Source organism: Amblyomma mixtum, chromosome 3 (assembly GCF_055824585.1).
Source record: "Amblyomma mixtum isolate Tamu chromosome 3, ASM5582458v1, whole genome shotgun sequence".
Lineage (NCBI taxonomy): Eukaryota > Metazoa > Arthropoda > Arachnida > Ixodida > Ixodidae > Amblyomma > Amblyomma mixtum.
In genome coordinates, this window is record NC_143014.1 from 175,086,906 (window position 1) to 175,105,272 (window position 18,367).

General features: G+C 48.2%; 1 protein-coding gene across 4 annotated transcripts in view; it reads right to left on the minus strand.

The window, feature by feature from the left end:
- The window catches only part of Abl (tyrosine-protein kinase Abl), a 68,829-nt gene that overhangs the window by 44,199 nt on the left and 6,263 nt on the right, over positions 1-18,367 (minus strand). The window contains exon 1 of one of the 4 annotated variants that reach the window (XM_089581990.1): positions 2,473-2,850. The exons of 1 other annotated variant lie outside the window; for it this stretch is intronic. In XM_089581990.1, coding sequence (XP_089438116.1) covers positions 2,473-2,544 — 72 coding nt within the window. In that variant the 5' untranslated portion in view covers positions 2,545-2,850. Of the gene's footprint in view, positions 1-2,472; positions 2,851-18,367 lie in introns of those variants that run through there. 2 more of the 4 variants (XM_089581988.1, XM_089581989.1) reach the window with 2 other exon arrangements.

The following is an 18,367-nucleotide window of genomic DNA, read 5'->3' on the forward strand; positions in this document are numbered from 1 at the left end:
TAATACAGGACGTACTACAGGGTTTGTCCGAAAAGTAATGTCAGTGCCGATATTGTGAAGTGACTATACGTCGCAGCGCGCTAGAACCGACTGGGATTGGTGGAAGGGGAAGTTAGCTTACACATGCGTGGTCGCTCAGTCGTCTGCGATCATGTTGAGAGTAAGGACAGGCTTTTCCATGAAACTCGTTTTCATCTCACGTGCAAGCCGCAATGCAATGCTCATTGGAACAAAGGATTGCCATCAAGTTTAATGTCAAACATGGCAACTCCGCAGTGATATGATAAAGAAGGCCTTTGGTGATAATCGTTTGTAAGAACATCACGTCAACTGGTATCACAAGGCCTTCTAAGAAAGTCAAGAAGAGGCCACCAATGGAGCCTGTTGCATGAAAATTACATGAATAATTGTACAAAATCACTGCAGGTTAAATAAAAGTATACCCAAACTAGAAATATGTTTACACTGTCAACTCTTAATAATTTTAACTCAAAGGAGACCAAAAATTTGTTTTAATTAAGTAGAATTACTTACAGGGAACCTTTCGATCAATATTCTCGACATTAATAGGACAAAATCATCAGTTTGAATAAACAGGAAGTTCGAATTAAGCGAGTGACAAATAATAAGATCCCACTGTACAAAAGTAAAAGCATTAATAGAGGCTAATGACAATTTCAGTGCACACAGCAGCACCTAAGTCTGCATCATTTAGTTCATAACTAAGCACGGACAAGTAGTTGAAAGGAGCTAGCAACTCACTGGAAGACTGTTACCAACAGGCCTATATCATAGGCCTTAATTAAGGCCACATACACTAGCCTACATTCCCATATTATCTGTCATTTTTGGGGAGAAGAAAACTAGAGTAACTTGATGAGGAAAAAAAAGAAGAATAAAAGGCTACCAGGTCAGAGCAATTCACCACTTCATCAGCTGGACTGAAAATATTACCTGGTGTGAAACTTGGGTAAGGTTCGAAGAAAGAGTTTCTACTGGTTTTTTATTCTGCATTGAAAGAAATACACAGACCAATAATAAGAAACATTAAGAAAAGAAAACATGTTGCCCTTTTATAATTGGGTCCTTCTTTCGTGTAGTCGCACTTAGATGTTCAATTTCACGGCTCCTTCATATGTGTCACCCCCATTTAGCAGTGAACTCAAACGTGCAATGTGGGCACCGTATGCAGGTACTTACAGGAGGTCAGACTAAAACTCATCAGCACATGCAAGTACCCAGTGCACGTGTGGCTCACAAATGGGTTAGTGCACCTATAGCAATGTACAGTTTCATTAAAAAAGGTTTCAACCAATGACAATGCACTGCACAAAAGTCTGCCAAATTAGTGAACATATTTTGCTGACTGAGTGCATTTCAGTAAGGTTTACATTGGTCAAGATATAAACCTTACTGCTGCACTCAACTATAACATGTGAGATAAACCATGCCACCATTAAGAACTCAAGCCTGCAGCACTTTCTATATGTACAAAAATAATTCCACTTGTTCGTAAGCCTAGAGGTGTGATCTTTTCTTTCTACATTTTTTTCTACCCAAGTTGATATGTCATGTAACAGAAATGTGCTCCTTCATATAACACCCACCCATAAAGATTACATCTACAACACCTTATGTCCTGTAACCCATTTCCAAGCCATTCGCATGGACATATTCAAATCAATACACCTAAAATAACCCGTTCAGTGCACTAAACAGCAGGGGATAGCGCAATGATACGTCGCCATTGCTTGCGTGTTTCCAGTGACATGATTTCGTGCCGTCGTTTTTTGCAACAGGACCTTGGAGGAGGCTACGACGGCCTACCAAAGAAACACCATTAGGTGGAGGTCATATCACTTTGCTCACGTCGGCTTCCGCGACAGTCCGGGGCGGTCAAGGAAGCAAGTGATGTTATTTGGTTAATGCTGTTTCTTTGAGGCTTACGAATATTACTAACGGCAGGTCGCTCCCAACTTTCATAACCGCTTCCATCACAACGAGATAAGAGAGCAAAAGTAAATAGGGATTTCATTTTATACGAAGGAAATAAACATCGAAGTCCAATACGTCTTTTGTCAAGGATCGCTAAACAGTAGAGAATCGTTTCCAGTTGAAATAATACGGTCAAAACACCTCAACAACTCCAATACACACTGCCGGCGACATCACTGACATGCCGGAACGTGCCGGATAGCCAAGAGTCCTATTTGTTGTCGACCGCAAACTTCAGCAAATTCGCATATGGCCAGCATCAATAGCCATCGGCGAACACAACAGCCTTGATACATGTTTCCCAACCACTCACGCAAGAAGCAAGAGCCAATACAAATGCCCCCAAATGTGTCTACGGCTCGAGATGACGGGAAAACATCTATCCGTCAAACGGCTAGGCCTAAGCTTCATCCACGAAAACACCCAAACTCGTTCATGCACAAACGCTTCTACGCGGTCTGGGAGGAAAACACATACCGCTGTGCTCGGTGAATATGTTCGCCGACACAGAGGAAAGCCTGATGTCCTTCGCCTTTTGTTTCTGGCCATGTTTTGTCAGCTTGTTCCCGTGACTACTACTTCCAACGGATGACGCGCTTCCACGGTTTTCCTTGCCATGCTGCGCGCCCATAGCCCGACGTCGGTTGCGGGGGTGACGACTCCGCCCAGTCCTGGCGGATCCTGGCCAGCTACATCTTCATCGTGCGGGGCGGCCGGAACAAAGTCAACGCGACCCAACGAGCAGACCCGCCGTCATTCAATCGCCGACGGAGTCGGCCGCCATGTCTGTGATGGCTGCTCCGCTGCAGGAATGCATACCCTCGACCCAATCGCCGGAGGAGAAGGGGCACCGCTCTCGTTGGGAGGAGAGGTGCAGCATGGGATGGGGCCATGCGCGTGCGGGCGCCGCGCGCCGCATGGCCAGCATGGCTTCGACGCCGGGTCTGTGCCCCGCGTCGACGCCGGGGCCGCGCCGCTTCCGCAGCTTTTCGTTGTGCGCGTGATCGCCCCTTCTAAAGCTTATTCCTAAAAGCGGTGATCTTGCGGAGAGATACAGCGCAGGAGATTCAGCTCACGTGCGTGCGTGCGGGACAGTTCTTTACATTTATAATGCTGAGCATCCAGACGTTAATGACAACCCAAAAAATCAATGGTGCGGTTTTGCAATTTGCAAAGCAGTTACAGAAGGTAACTGTCAATGTAATATAAGAATCACTGTAAAACGAAATAGAGAATGCACAATACGAAAATGATGGGGTCATTTGTTCATTAATAATCTCTAAGAAATTATCACAGAATGAAACTGTAAAACGTTTATTCATACGAAGATGTGCTGGTAACCCACATTTCAATCAAAGAGTTTAAAGAATGCTTTCTCCGGCAAACACCAGGTTAAGCTATAAGGTATATGACTTGATGCGTAATGAGCATGCCAGGCTTTGTTTTAAATCACAGTATTCCACTTTTTTTTCTCTGTCTTTTTTTTTATTTCGAAAAGCTCCATTGTCGCTCAAACGAATGTATGCAATGGTGACATGACAGTAAAGCCACCCCCCCCCCCCCCCCCCCAACACATACACACTTTTTTTTTTCTCATGGGAGCGCTGACACGCGATTTACAACTGTTATTTGACGCCTGTCTCTTTTAGTATGTGGCGACGAAATTACGTGAATTGAGCAAACTGAAGCACGCAAGCGAGAACAATAATAATGCATTTTTATTATATAATAATTAGTTAATTGATTCATTCATCGATTACTGCACGGAAGTTGGCTCGATTGCATTATAACCCAATCGCACGCACTGCCATGAAAGGTCAGAGAATGACCGCTTGATCGTAATGTCTAAAGAAACTGACGCGGCGACAAGTTTACATGCCAATACCGCCGCTTGAGGCAGAGCCAGGACGCCTCATGCATGCACTGTCGGCGGGCCGTATGAGACTCGAACGTAAGTCTCACCAGTGTGAACGACCTATCCCAAGAGAGTCACCCACTCGGAGATGCGCCGGGAAGCACGGTTCGCTGGGTAGGTCGCGTTTAACGGAAACATGCACTAGGCGCGAGCAGTATATAGCGACACCCTCTGGTTATTTCTACGCGCATTGGCCAGTGGTATCAACCTCTTTCCGCGTCAACTCATCCCGATGTGAACTTTGTTTCTGATATAAATAAATGCAGGTCCCGGAAACAGCGTCTGCCGCCTTTCGCAGCTGCTTTTATTCGTCATTTCGCGGTGCGGATATCACTTGCGATAAGCATGCGACAACCTCTGCACATAACTCGATAGGCTATTTTCTAACGATGCGCACACCAATGAACCGCTTCAACAAATAACTGGGAGCAACAGTGATACACATCGTATCCTCCCCACCCACGTACTTCTACACGTGGCACCAGTATGTAAGCGACTGGAAATCGTTGAGGAGAGGTAGATGTAACAGAAAAGAATTAGACGAGTAATTACCCACTAGCATCCACATTGGCCGAGGCATACGACCTACGACTTCAAGGAAAAGATTAAAGAGCACAACACGCACAAACATATGTCTCAGCCAGTGGCGGTCCTAAGGGAGGTGGGGGGGGGGGAGGGGCGGAGGGGGCGGTCGCCCCAAAAGCCTTTGCATATTTTCCCGGACGCCCGTTTTCGGGCTCTCATAGGAAGAGATGTAATTTTTGACGTAGTAGATCTAGAAAGCTTTTCCCTCCGTGATGCGTAAAGTAGTCCCCTACTTTGTACGTTCACCATGTTAGCGGCTGTCTTATTTCCCACAATTCCACGTTCTACACATTGGTAGTTGTACGAGCAAAATTCGTAGTGATTGTCGAGGTATCGTGGTCCTGCCGTGCCCTACCGTTGTCTTGCCATGCCGCCGGCGCGGCGACGACGGCGGTGCCATTCACCTGCGGTTGCGGTGGCCAGCAACCTCGTCGGGGTGGCAAAGAGCCACCCATTCATGTCTTTATCCCACCATGGGACACAGCGACGCCAGCGAGGGGATCATCCCTTTTTGGCTTGACAAGGAGCGCCGACCAGCCGCCTTGAAGGAGAGGACCGAGGGCGGAGCAAAGCCACTTCCCAGAACTGAGTAATGAAGGCCGCTAATCCCACTGGTGAAATGTCCGGGCAGGTGTTTTGACCTTCGTGGACATGCCGTGGCGGGATATCTCATCCGTCGGCTTGTTTCCCCTGGTATCGAAATGAATATTCCTCGCGTAAACGTTAACATTCAAAGATTGAGTAATGGTATATCGTCTACAGCGTTCGGCATTTATTTTTCAACAACAAAGTGCACGAAATTTTTCGCGTAGATAAAAAAAAATCGTTGTTTCTATTTTTTTATCTTTTTTGATATATATGGAAATCTGCTCCCCCCCCCCCTCCCCCTAAAACCACGCTCTGGGACCGCCACTTGTCTCAGCTTCATGATGCTGACAGCCAGAAGAGATCGTAGAACTGTACTCATTCAAGGAATGTAGTAAAAGCCTTTATGAAGTCTAGTCTATGAAGACTATGAAGTCTATGAAGACATCCTCAGGACGTCCTCAAGTGGTCAGGACATCCTCGTCTTGAACAAGACATTCTGAGTATCTTTTGAGTGCATCATGGCTGAATGTCCACATGAGGATGTCCTCGGTTTGTACTTTGCTGGACGTCTCAAAGATGAAAATTCCTCATATGTCCTACAATCGCCCTATCGCAGGAGAATATTGTGGTATTCAACTGAGATCAAACCAGCTTTATCTCTCGCATTCGACCCTCACTACTTAAAAAACTGCAGGTTTATTCAAATATATTTCACTATTGCACACACATACATATATGTGTGTGTGCAATAGTGAAATATTGAAGGAAACCATTGTGACTCAAAAAATTATATGCCTTGAAGAGATACCTTAAGATATTTTTGCATTTAAACCTGGTTTTATGCACCGCTTGCTTGTGATGAGGTTGAATTGTTCAGATTTTTGGGCCACTCGTCTTTTCCATTCAGGCAGCAGAATTCAACTCCAGTGAGAGGTTTAACTCTGAGGCCCTGGGCATGGTAAACCCGCTGTGTGCCTCTTCTTTTTGCTTATTCTGGTTAGCTTTCCTTCGATTAGCTTTGTATACGGCACTGCTATGAAAAAAAAAGCTCTATAGGGATCCTGAAGTTTAACTGAAAATGCCCCAAACATGACCCTGAAAACATCATGAGTTATCGAAACGGACGGCAAGTGGATCCCAGTTGGATTGCTTGAGGACCAGTTATGAGGGTCAACCTGAGAACGTCTGAACATCCTGACGTGGAATCCTGAGGTCATACTCAGGACGTCTTTGCGTTGTGTGGGCTGTGACAGAAGGGAAACCGGGATCACACTTACTTTAGCTCCCTGCCTTTACAGCTAATAAAGCAGCGGCATAATGTAGTCGTACAACCATTGGCATGAGGTTGTGCCAAATTTTTCATTCATTTTGCTTTTCCACCGTTAAGTAAACTTTGGAGGGAATTTTTAATGTTCACGCTTTAGCGCCAAGTAATTTATGTCCACCCTTCTATTTTTTTTTCCTTGCGCTCCCCCCCCCCCCCCCCCCCCACACACACACACACACAATTAGGTGTATATCATCAGCAAAAAAAAGGAGAAGGGGTAAAAAAAACGTTCAGCTATGACTACGCTCTCGTGCGTTGTTTTTCTCGTTATTTTTACATCTTCCCCATGCTCTTGCACTCGACACAAAAGTAGTTGTAGCTGTCAAGATCGGACATAAATCTAAGAAAACAACAGTAATGTCTCAAGCATGCTCTGCTTCGGTGAAACCGTGCGATGCTGTCAACGTTACACTCTGTCTACTCTGCCTAGATCTTCTTGTATCGCAGTTGGTTGGCAGAAGCTAAACCGCTGGCGCCAGCGAATCAGGAACCGAATTCTCGGAGCTTTCGGGGCGTTATACAGTGCGCGATAGGACGGCACCGTATCGTACACCGGGCCATCAAGACTGCTGAAGTGACGGGCGCGAGCCGGCCATGAACCTTTGTCACCTGCAAGATACTTTGGTAGGTCGGCCCCTGATTCGCTGACGCTAGATGTAGTACCTTCCCTTCACACTGCCAAAAACAAACTGCGAGGCAGAACGTGTAGAATAATCAGGGGTCTGATACGGCGAGCTGTTCGCGCGAGTATCAGGGATACACCGACGCCCTGGCTGTTGTGATTGGCCAGTACGTAGAGCCGGAGGCCTTCCAAGTTTTTGTGAGCAAGAGGTATTACGGATTCGTACACGACTTAGCGGACCACACCTCTAGCTCCCACATGGTTGCTTATCTGTAGCCTCAATTACCGTTCCTATACCAGAAAAAAAAGATAATAAATTTAATACAGACATGCATTCTAGGGCTAACACGGCAAATGTTCGGCCACTCTTGTGTCGGTACTTCGCAGCGACACGTTTGGGCCCGTACTACAGAGCTCAGCTATGCCATTGAAAGCGTATTCACGGTGCCCATTGCTCGCGTGTGGCGGACATTCCATACCTGGCCGTGCAAGTAGGAGGATAGGTTAATCTTCATATCCTGGTGAACTTGGAAGAAGAGGGAGATGAAGAAGAAAAAGACAGCCTGCAGGGTAGGATACAGGGGCTTCTATGGATAATCGCAGCGGGTACGCATATCTGCAGCAGTTGTACGCAGCGTTTCACACGTGTGTATATGTAATTTGTTTTCCCCTTAGGACTGTAATACACCTCTGATCTAGTAAGGCTGGACAAAAGCCTTTAAATATTTAAAGGACCCTTTATTGACCGTTAGGCCGCTGCTTCCAGGGAATCCAAATGCGATGAGCATCCCGAGGAATATCATCAAGGCTCCTTCTGGCGAGGTAACATCCCAGACAACTTAAAGACATCCTGAGTATGACCTCAAGATGCCCACATCAAGATGTTCAAACGTCCTCAGGTTGTCCCTGACTGGTACTTAAGCAGTCCAACTGGGATCCATTTGGCCGTCCGTTGCGCGTACTCGGGATGTTTTCAGGATCATGTTTGGAGATGTTTTCACCCCTACATTCAGGATTTACACTAAGAGCTTTGTTTTCGTAGGAGTGCCGCATTCAAAGCTAATTTAAGAGAAGCTAGCAAGAATAAGCAAAAAGAAAAGACACAGCACGGGTTTGCCATGCCCAGAGCCACAAAGATATATCTCTCTCTGGAGTTTAATTCAGCTGCCTGAATGGAAAAGACAAGCGGCCCGAATGTCCAAACAGTCCAACCCCATCAAAAGCATGCGATACATAAGGCCAAGCTTAAAAAGCAAAAATATCGTAAGATATCTTCTCAAGGCGTATAATTTTTTTGAGTCAGAATGGTTTCTTTTCTTACGTACACACGTATATTTTAATAAACCTGCAGTTTTTAAGTAAAGAGAGCCAAATGCGAGCGATAAAGCTGGTTTGATCGCAGTTATTGTCCTGGGATATGACGACTGTACATCTGAGGATTCTTCATTCCCGAGTCGTCCACCAGAGTACGAACTGAGGACATCCTCATGAGAACATTTAGCTAAGCGCCCAAAAGATACTCAGAATGTATTGCTCAGGATGAAGACATTTTGATCATTTGAGGACGCCCTCAGGGCGTTTGTTGTTGTCTGGGATACGTTTTAATCTGAAGGGATGACGGACACAGGCAAAACACAGAACCTGTTTTATTGCTCCACCGAAATGGGAGCACAGCGCAGCGCATGAAAGGAAGCAACGAAAAAATTGAGGGGCAATCAATTGGATTGATGCGGAGGAAAAGCGATAGCAATCTCCTACCACTCGTCAACCTACTCCAATTCTGCTTCTATGCCATTTGTGTCAACTCCCCATCTCCCATTGTATTCTCTCCGGTTGTTTGTTAACTAAGGCTGTGATAGCTACTGAAAACGTTTAATAGATCGCGGCGACTCCTGACGCAGTGGCGCAGTAGTTAAGCGATGCGCCACTGCCCCGGCAGGTTGCTGTTCCGAATACAGCCACCGGTGGGGCTTGTGAGACACAGGTCGCTTTTCCCGACAATGCGGAGAAGGAATAGCTCCCGCGCCTCATTTTTGCAGAGTTCTTCAGGAGGCTGTCTATTTGCAAGTAGGCTTCCTGCGGTCTCAGCCCTTCGTAGTCATTGCCATTTTTTCTGACTCATTTTTATTCTGGCGTCCCCCTCCTCTCCCCTATAGGAGTTGTGAGGGGAAAGGGGGACGGTTGGAAGGTGGAGAGAGGGAAATCCCTCTAAAAACCACCTGACACGGTTGGCAAGTGGCGACTTCACACAGACGCCGAAGCCGGACAGCTTTTGCCGCCACGACCATCCCAATACTTTCACATTAAGCGTCAGACGGGTGTTGCCGTTCATTACGAAGGCCGGCGTATGCGTTTCGCGTCAGGAGTCCAAATACAACCAATTTATTTGCCATACATCATGCTGTCGAGCAGGTTATGTTTGTGCGCGCTATATTCTCAAATGTGCTGCTTTGCCGAGTGAACTTTTACCTTTGTCTGCGCAGTCAGTTCGTTTTTAAGGTGACAGGGCGAGGAACAGCGATTTGGAGAGACCTGCATGCGCGCTGAGGGGAATCCTCCTCTCACTGACGCGGCAGGCAAGATGGCTTCCCCCCGTCTAAGTGGTGTGCGTGTAGTTATTCCTCCTGAGCATTACTGCTTATCGTAGACTGTCTTTTCTGAAACCTGACTCCACCGCATTCACTGACATCTGGAACAGCTAGCTAATGCCGTCTGCTGCGCTGCTGATTGGAATTAACTACGTATGCACGGAGGATATGCTCCTCACAATCAGTACCGAGCTTAAAAATAAAAAAAAAAATAAAACATGAGTTGCGTTCTCGGACCCGGCCGCCTTAAGGAAAAAAAAACAAAACACAGTGGTTGTGTTTTTCAGACCGCGATTTCAATCGGCTATTAAGTAATTAACGATACCAATATACCACGGAGAAAAAAGCTGCGAAGCTGTAAATGCTGTAAACGATCCAAGTGCGCCAACTGAAGATGCTGCTTCCGGTGAGGCGTTTATATTCTGAAAATACTGCAAAGTGCTGAAGTGAATTCGTGAGATTCCGAAGTCTTGAGCCATGGCGCTTGGTGGCGCTTGTCACTGGTTACTGATGTGGTACACGAAAGTTCATGCTGCCACAGCTGCAGCCACGCGCAACTCGCCGTCTGCGGCCTCCATCTCGCGCTCCTCCAGCGTTTCGCACGCTTTATTCGCAGCGCAGAAAACACGCTTCCGTAATGACGGTGTGGCTTACGAAACTGCACGCTTAGGTCCTCTAGAGGTTTTTAAATGGCCGTTTTGTGCGTATGTGACTTAAGAGATTATAAAATAATGCTGGTTAGTTAATTACTAAATAAGAATCATGTTTGACCGACACGAAGGGATGGTTAGTGCTATCGCGTTTGGCTTCCTAAAGACTGATAGGAGTTTGCACATTTTTTTAGCGGTTGACAAACATGCGGCTGCCCTTGCAGAAGCGTGCCAAATTTCAAAACAGTTTTACAGTTAAAACTGGATTTAACGAAGTGAATAAGAGGCGGGAATTATTTGGTTAAATCAAGAAATCCGTGAAATGAAGAAAGGTATTTTTTGGCCGATCGAAATCTAAAATTGCAACGTAGCAGCACCCAAAAGCTGCCGCGGCATCGCATTTGCCGCTAACCTAAACCTACGCGTATCAAAAGTCCGCGAAGACGGCCGGAATCCATTGTGAGTGAAAGCGAAAAAAAAAATTATGTGGGCGTTTCGGGGAGAACTCTAATTTTTTTTTTTTTTTGCAGTGAAGAAGCCCGTGGTCTCCGCCTGCGTGCGCTTTACCAGCGGTGGGCGTACGCACTCTTTTCATAGCCCACAAGCGCATTCAATGCGTCCTCGCTTCCCTCGTGAGCACCACTAAACCACCTCATGAGGTCCACGGCGTCCATGACTTGGCTTGAAATGGGCACGGCAGCTTCGGCGTCTTCCGTATCGTTCATACGTGTCGATTCCTCTGGTGCACCGGCAACTAGCTGGCCGATACCGTCGTCATTTAAGGCCTCCATTGTGTCCTCGTCTGCGTCTGCACAGGCGCAAAGAAAGTAGTCCAAGCTCAAGTTTATCGCCATCCGACCAGCTGGCAATACCTCTCCCAGGGACAGGGCGCGGTCTCCACATCATCGTGGAGGGGGCTTCCAGAGCCCGACGCAGCTACGAAAGTGGGTGCGTACGAGTGCGCCTAAGGTGGGAAGCGCCACCGACTACCGAATCCGTTGTTCCGTACAACAGCGCAGCTTACAACCTCGTCCAAACAAAACAAGTGCCTTTCTAGGACGCCTAGATGCTACTCCTGGTTGCTATGTTGCTGTTGTTGGTTGTTAGATGTTACTCCAAGCTGCGAGATGCTGTGTGCGAAATATGTCAGAAATGACCGGCTTCTTTATCGATTTCTTCCCGGAAAAAGTTCGTTAGAACGGGTTTGGTGGCAACTTTAGTTTCGTTATTTCGGGTTTACGAGATGATGTAACAACAGCGCACAAGGAACACGAGGGACGGAAAGGAAACGACGCAGCCAATTGCTGTTGTGTTATTGTTACATCATGACGTTATCCAACTTGCCCAATTTTCGGCTTTGCTTAGGGTTTACGAGAACAATGATATCTATGGGCACCTGCCGGGGAATCAAAACTCGTTCGTTAGATCGGGAACCTCGTAAAATCGGGTTTCATTAGATCGGGTTTTAGCTGTATTAGAATCGGCAGTGAAGTAGAATTCCGTACCTGTCTATGCCATAGCGGCTGTTCATCCAGAAAAAGGGGGGGGGGGGGGGGGGCTACTAAGAGAATGGAGTGGTGGGGGCAGGTGAGCACAATGCTTTTTTTTTTAATGCGGGGGGAGTCGGCGGGGAGTCTAAAGACAAATAGAGACAAGGGGGAGGGGTCTGAAAAAAAAATGAGGCAAAATTTAGAAAGAGAAATTGTAAGAAAAAGTAGTAAGGAGGCTCTCTGCTTGCTGGTATACAGTATGCAGGAACTCGGAGGAGTTTCTGCGTACGCTGCTGATCTCGCACTTAGATAGGGAATAACAACAGTGTTTTCTTTTTTTTGTGTGCTTAATGCAGAGTTCAGTTGTAATCAATACCCCGATATATATATATATATATATATATATATATAGCGGAAATATACCCTTCATTAAAGGAAACATATTTATTCGACTCGACGTTTCGATCGGAAGACCGATCTTCTTCAGGAGATCGGTCTGCCGATCGAAACGTTGAGTCGAATAAATATGTTTCCTTTAATGAAACGTATGCTTCGCTATATATTCTTGTAAGCAGTCAAATACTTCATGCTTTCGCAACCTATATATATTTCATGCTTTCGCAACCTATATATATATATATATATATATATATATATAGGTTGCGAAAGCATGAAGTATTTGACTGCTTACACACACACACACACACACACACACACACACACACACACACACACACACACACACACACACACACACACACACACACACACACACACACACACACACACACACACACACACACACATATCAGTCTCTCTGAACATCCCTGTAGTCATTTTTCGCTTATAAAGTCGGAGTGACAGCATATGCATTCTAATAAAATGACTATTAGTAAGTGTTAAACATGCTCATTAAGGGCACCAGAAGCCAGCAGCAAAAATATGAAAAGAGGCTCGTCTTGCCTCATAAATGAAACCACTTCCCAACAGGTGACGTGTACGAGACAGTCGAAGTCTCTTTGCACGGTTTTTCTTCACGCCAAGCCCATGAATTTCACAGGCTCATGAAAATGAACCGCTTAAACAGGCCACCGACGTGACGGTCGTCTTAACTGGCGTGGTGTAACGAGGTGGCATATTTTTTTTTTTTTTCAGTGGCCGACTTATCAACCCAGAGCGTCGCCTTTATTGTTACTTTTTAGCACGTTTCCCCCTTCGGTCGTAGTTACCAAGTTATTAGCGGCTGCATGTTATCGGGGAGGCAAGCAGCTCCTGGCGCGGGGGTGCGCCCCGCACGGTGCGTGTAGCGCCAGCGCGCAGCGGCGGTGTCGAGGCCGGCGCGCCGCCGCCGCCTTGGCGCGCGCTCCGCGGCGCAGTGAACCACCTGGGGAACGCGCTTCCGTCGGAATCAACGCCCCGGCGGCCACGCCGAAGCGTGTCATGAGTGGGCGATTGAGTCACGCGCCCGCTGGCACGCCCAGGGTGACTCAATCGCCGTCCTTTGCTCGAGCCACCCCACGCGGCGGAGGAGACAAAGTACTCCGGAGGCGTCCTGCCGCTAGGCGCTCGTGCTTCGTTCTTTATTTTTTGTATGTATCTTTGTTTCCCCCGCCCAGGGGCGAGAAAGCAGCGCGATGAAGCCAGGCGCGGAAGAGAGATAAGAAAAATGGCGGGAGAAAACCGTATAAGGTCAAAGAACCGGGAATTTCAGTGAATGTGGTTGTGATTCCAAGAGAATCGTCTCGATAATGAATGGTAGAGCATGTTTAGTCGTCGTTAGTGTGTCGGAGGGGTTAGTATCGAAAGGGTATAGGGTCCCCCCTCCTCCTCCCGCCCCCTCACACGCATACACAAACTAAAATTCGCCGCTGTCTTTTTAGGTTGCGCGGATAACATTAACCGGCAGGAGTCGGCCAACATCACAGCGCATTTTGGCCTTCAGACCGGAAGTCTTAAAAAAAAAAGAAAGTTCAGTTCTGTAGCTGGAAACCGTTGCCTGTTGCAGTGAAAGGGGCGAAATGAGCGGATAAGAGGTTTCGAGCAAGCCAGCGAGCCGTGGATACGGTGAGGTTGCCCAATATATTGTGATTTCAGAGAACGTTGGAAATATGAGGTGAACTGAGTACGATTTCGCACACACCCTCAAAAGGGGTCTCAGAAAAGCTGAGATTATTTAGATCAGAGATTAGATCAGATTTACCCCCACTATAAAATCAAGAGGGGAAATTAAGCAGCCTAGTAGGCTATTTCCTGCTGTCCTTGTTCTGTAGCCTCCGATATCTGTAACCATTCGATTGCATCCTGCGTCCATGCATATTACTGTGCTGTACAATGAAAGAATGCGGGAAGTGTCATTCTTGGAAAGGGGTGACCCGCTGGCCTACATTGGGAAAAGGGAGGAGTGAACAAGAAGATTAATTGGCGACGCAACGGCTCGTCGGCGTTCGCGGTGGTTTCTGCAAACCCGATTGACATTAGTGAAGACTAAGGATGCCGCTCACTAGAGCCCATGACCGCACTATCCAAACCAGGGCTCACGAGGGCACGAGTGCCATGCACGTGCGCCGCCACTGCCAGCGGGTGCACCGCTGAAAGACCTCAGTGGACTCCGGAGGATCGAGCCCCCGCTCAGCCGCGAGCGACGTCTCCGCGCCCGCCGTCCTCGGGCAACGAGAAGCGCGACAGATCAAATCCTTGAGACATGATTCTCCACTCGGCGGGCCGGAGGCGCTCGGGCCCGCCGCCTCGCGATAAGGAGGTCGCCGCATTCGTCGCCACCACCGCCGCCACGGCGGAGGATATGCCCGCGCGCAGTGGCGTGGGAGCGGGAGGGCCCGCGCGGGCCTTCCGTCCGGTCGTCCACGCTTTTCGCGCTGTCACGGCAGAGAAAAAGGCCGGGGGACAGCGGATACGGCCGCGGAGCTCCGGTGGCCGCCGCGCTGGCGCTTTGATTTCGTTCTGCGCCCAAAGCACCGCTGTAAGCCGCTGCGCCCGAACAAAAGAGACGGCGATCAGAACGCGCGACCCGAAAAGACCGATGGCCGACCGTTTTCATCCGCCGGGTCATCCACCTTACTCGGCACTTCGCTGCTCTTTGCGGCGTTCCTGCGGTTTTGCAGCTTTCGTCGCTGTGGGTGTGCGCGGAGGCTGCGACGGCTACACTACGCGACACAACGCCGGCCACGCGAATGGGCGCACGCACGACTCCGCTGCCGCACTATAGGGTGTACGAGGTGCCCCCGCAGGAGAAGGACAGGGGCGGGGGTAGTAAACTTCGATCGACCCTTGGTTCCCGAGGAGACGAGACGCGCGAGAGCAGAGGAAGCTCCTGGCCGGTCCTGTTGGGTTTCTTCGCTTTTTTTTATGACATCAATTTGTTGATTTTGTTTAACGCACTTCGTGGATGACAGGTGCGCATACTTTACGGAGGAGGAGGACGGGGGGGGGGGGGGGGGGTTGATATGGAAGCGCCTGCTCCATCTAAGCTGGGAATTCGATTGCAATCTTGAGCGTTTTTCTGAGGAAAGATTAAGACATGAGGTGCAGAGCTACGGCGGATCTGTGATTAACCTCGGATCGTGCATGTAATGCTCGCGACGGTGATGAAGGCCACGAGAGGAAAGGAGATACGCATAACTTTGTTTTCGTTTTTTACACATTAGGAGTATTGCTTTTTTTTTTTTTCTGGCACGCATTTGGGACTGTTTCGTGCAGGGGCACCTCTATAACAAGGACTGGCTACCTCCTCGTTCGAATGAAGCGAAGTTAAACGAACTGATGATTAGCGCCCGGATTATGCGCAGTGGAATTCGTTGTAGACTGAAATTATCTCAACTGGCAAACTTTGCACTTTGCTCAATTTCAGCAGCCAAATCTTCATTTTATACCCAGGTTTAGCGAGGTACAAGTGGAGGTATGCGCTTACGAACGTACAAGTTCGTTTTCTTTCTAATACTCTTTTCTTTTTGCTCTCTGAAACGAAGGAAGAAATGAGACGGGTGGAAAAAAACGCTCTGAGATATGCAGGATTCTGGTGGCGAACGCTTATCACTTAGTGCGCCTTTACGTTGACGTCTACTGCCAGCAACATTTACGGCCAGCGACATCTTTCGAAGCAGTGAAGCCAAACCCAAATCGAAAGGAGGCTATTAAGACAGGCTTCCTCCCAGAGCAATCCTCAGCGATTCACAAGCGTCGCTCCTTTGTAGAGAGGGTGCCAGATGAATGGCAATTGGTTTTGCGTTCTAGATACAAAAAGACTGCAAAACACAAACGATTTCTGTTTCAGCGGGTCCTATGTCGCTGTGAGAATTCAGTGAACGCAGCCGTCGAGGCATTCGAAGGCTATGCACGTGCATAGCTGAACTACTGTTGTCCTGTGCGTGTTGGGTGACTCAGTCCGAGAACGGCGCTCAGAGCTCCAATTGTTGTTTCAGGTACAGTTCACTGCCGCTGTGAGAGTCAACTCACTTTTATTCAAACGATAAGACACGGGCTGCATATGCGCCCTAGGCGAACGGTTTCTCGTTGTGGACAGAGCAAGAGCCTACAGTCACTCTGCGCTGCTTCCAAGAATGAAAAGGCATTCAATGCCGTCTTTTGGAGTGCAACAAACCGTTGTCTTATTGCCAGAATCCTAAACCAGCTACCCGCTTTGGAAGCTGCACTTAGCGAAAACGTTGGGTGTAGGAATAGCACCATTAGAGAATAGTACAAAAGGTGTATTAGTATAGTGCCTAGTGCACCTCATATTTCTGGAAAGCCATAAGTTTTTAATGTTGGCAATGTGTCTGAAAATGTAGTACGTAATTTTCAGCTTTACAGTTAGTAGTAGTGGCTTTATTTGCATTTAATATGGAAGGTAAAAGAATTTTTGCTACCCCGGCACCTGCTATCGCGGCTGGAAGCACCTGAGCTGGGGCAGCGGAAATAAAGGATAGCAGGCAGTGTGTAGAAGTGAAAAGAAAGAGGTGAGGGGCCGCATTCTTCGTCAGTAAAGCTAGATTCACGAAATCTTTTTTTTTTTTTTTCACTGGCCTTCTGGTTGAGAACGTATAGAATTCTGTGACCCTTTGCAAAGTGTGAATGTGGCGTATTCCCGGGTGCCGGTTCATTTCCTATAGCGCGTCGCCTCGCCTGTCATCTTTGCGTTGCCTATCCAAGGACAAAAAGGAAGGCGGTAGCTGACCCCACTTCATCTAAGTGTTTAATGAGGGAAGAGACACCATCAGCATCAAGCTGACAAGGCCCGGCTAAGAGTCGCTGGAAATCACCGGGATGGCGACTATTTGGCGTTTATCGCCCAGTCACTAAACGAGCCCCTTCATTCCTCTAGCTCCTGCCTACTGTACACGCCCTCAAATCTGGCAGGCTCCCCGAAGCTGCAGACAGATTATATAAGAGGGTGTACAAGCCAGCAATCCGCTCCTTACGCCGACCGCGTTCCCGCGGGGCGCGAGCTGTCTGACAGGATGTCCCACATCCGTCGCCATGCTCAGAGCGGCGCTGGTTATCGCTCCCAAGGCTAGGTTACATGTACTGTACACATGCACGTAAATATTCATGACGGCCGAGCCACCACCGTCGATCAATAGGTAGGGCACCGCACGCGACACGTATGCGTATATATATCAGGTTTAGCACTCCTCCCCATCCCCGATCGCGTATAATAGTGAAGGCATTTGATTTAAGTCTCACTTGAGGAAACATTAGATTTCTGCTTTTTATTTGTTTGTTTTGTCTGTACTAGTGATTGTTGGCTTGCTTGATTGTGTGGGTGTGCGTGCGTGTCTTTATCTCAGATGGTAGCTCTAAGTGGACCTCACCCACGTGGCACGCTTTCACTGCCTACGTGTGCACTTGGAATGTTTCAGAAATTGTTCCCTGGTCGTGACTAGAGAGACTTTACTTTGTATTATTCGCGTGTGCGCAGTTACGAACTTTTTAGCGGGCAAGGGAGTCAATGCTATGCCTGCCATCGAATTGCCTTTTTGTCCATTTCCTTTCGCAGTCGATTGGTCAAATGGAAAACCGCAGGGCTCCTTGTTTCTTCATTGTCGATTTCTGCACGGTAACGCTGCCAGTCGCTCGCCAGTGTCCGAACACGATGTAAGCGTCAAGGAGGTGCAGCATTTGTAGCGACAGTGCCCCGATGCACGCTATGTTTACATTTCAACGAAGTGTCGCTACAACGCTCGCCGTAGTAAACGGCTACATGGACGAGAGAAAAAAAAAAGCCCCATCCTGTCTGGCTAAGGGTTAGTGCGAAATACCGGCGAAACGATGCAGCGAAAGCGAGGTCTTCGGCGGGCTCCGTCTCCGAGCGGCCACAAGGAGGAAAAAGGTGCGCACGGAAAACGCATGACAGCGGCCGACCTCCCACGGGGGCCGAATGTGCTGTCCCGAGAAGCGTGACCGGTTCGCGAAGCCTTGGGGAAGCCGTGTGTAGCGTCCACTGCAGCGCCAAAGATCTCCGGCTGCCGGGCCCTGTCGTCGCCCTCGGCAGCACCTCGTGTACTTCCTTTTATTTTTCGTTTCTTTTCCTGCGGTCGGGCACTGAATGGACGGCTGGCTGTGCAGGCCGCCGCCTTCTCACGTTTCGGGAGGA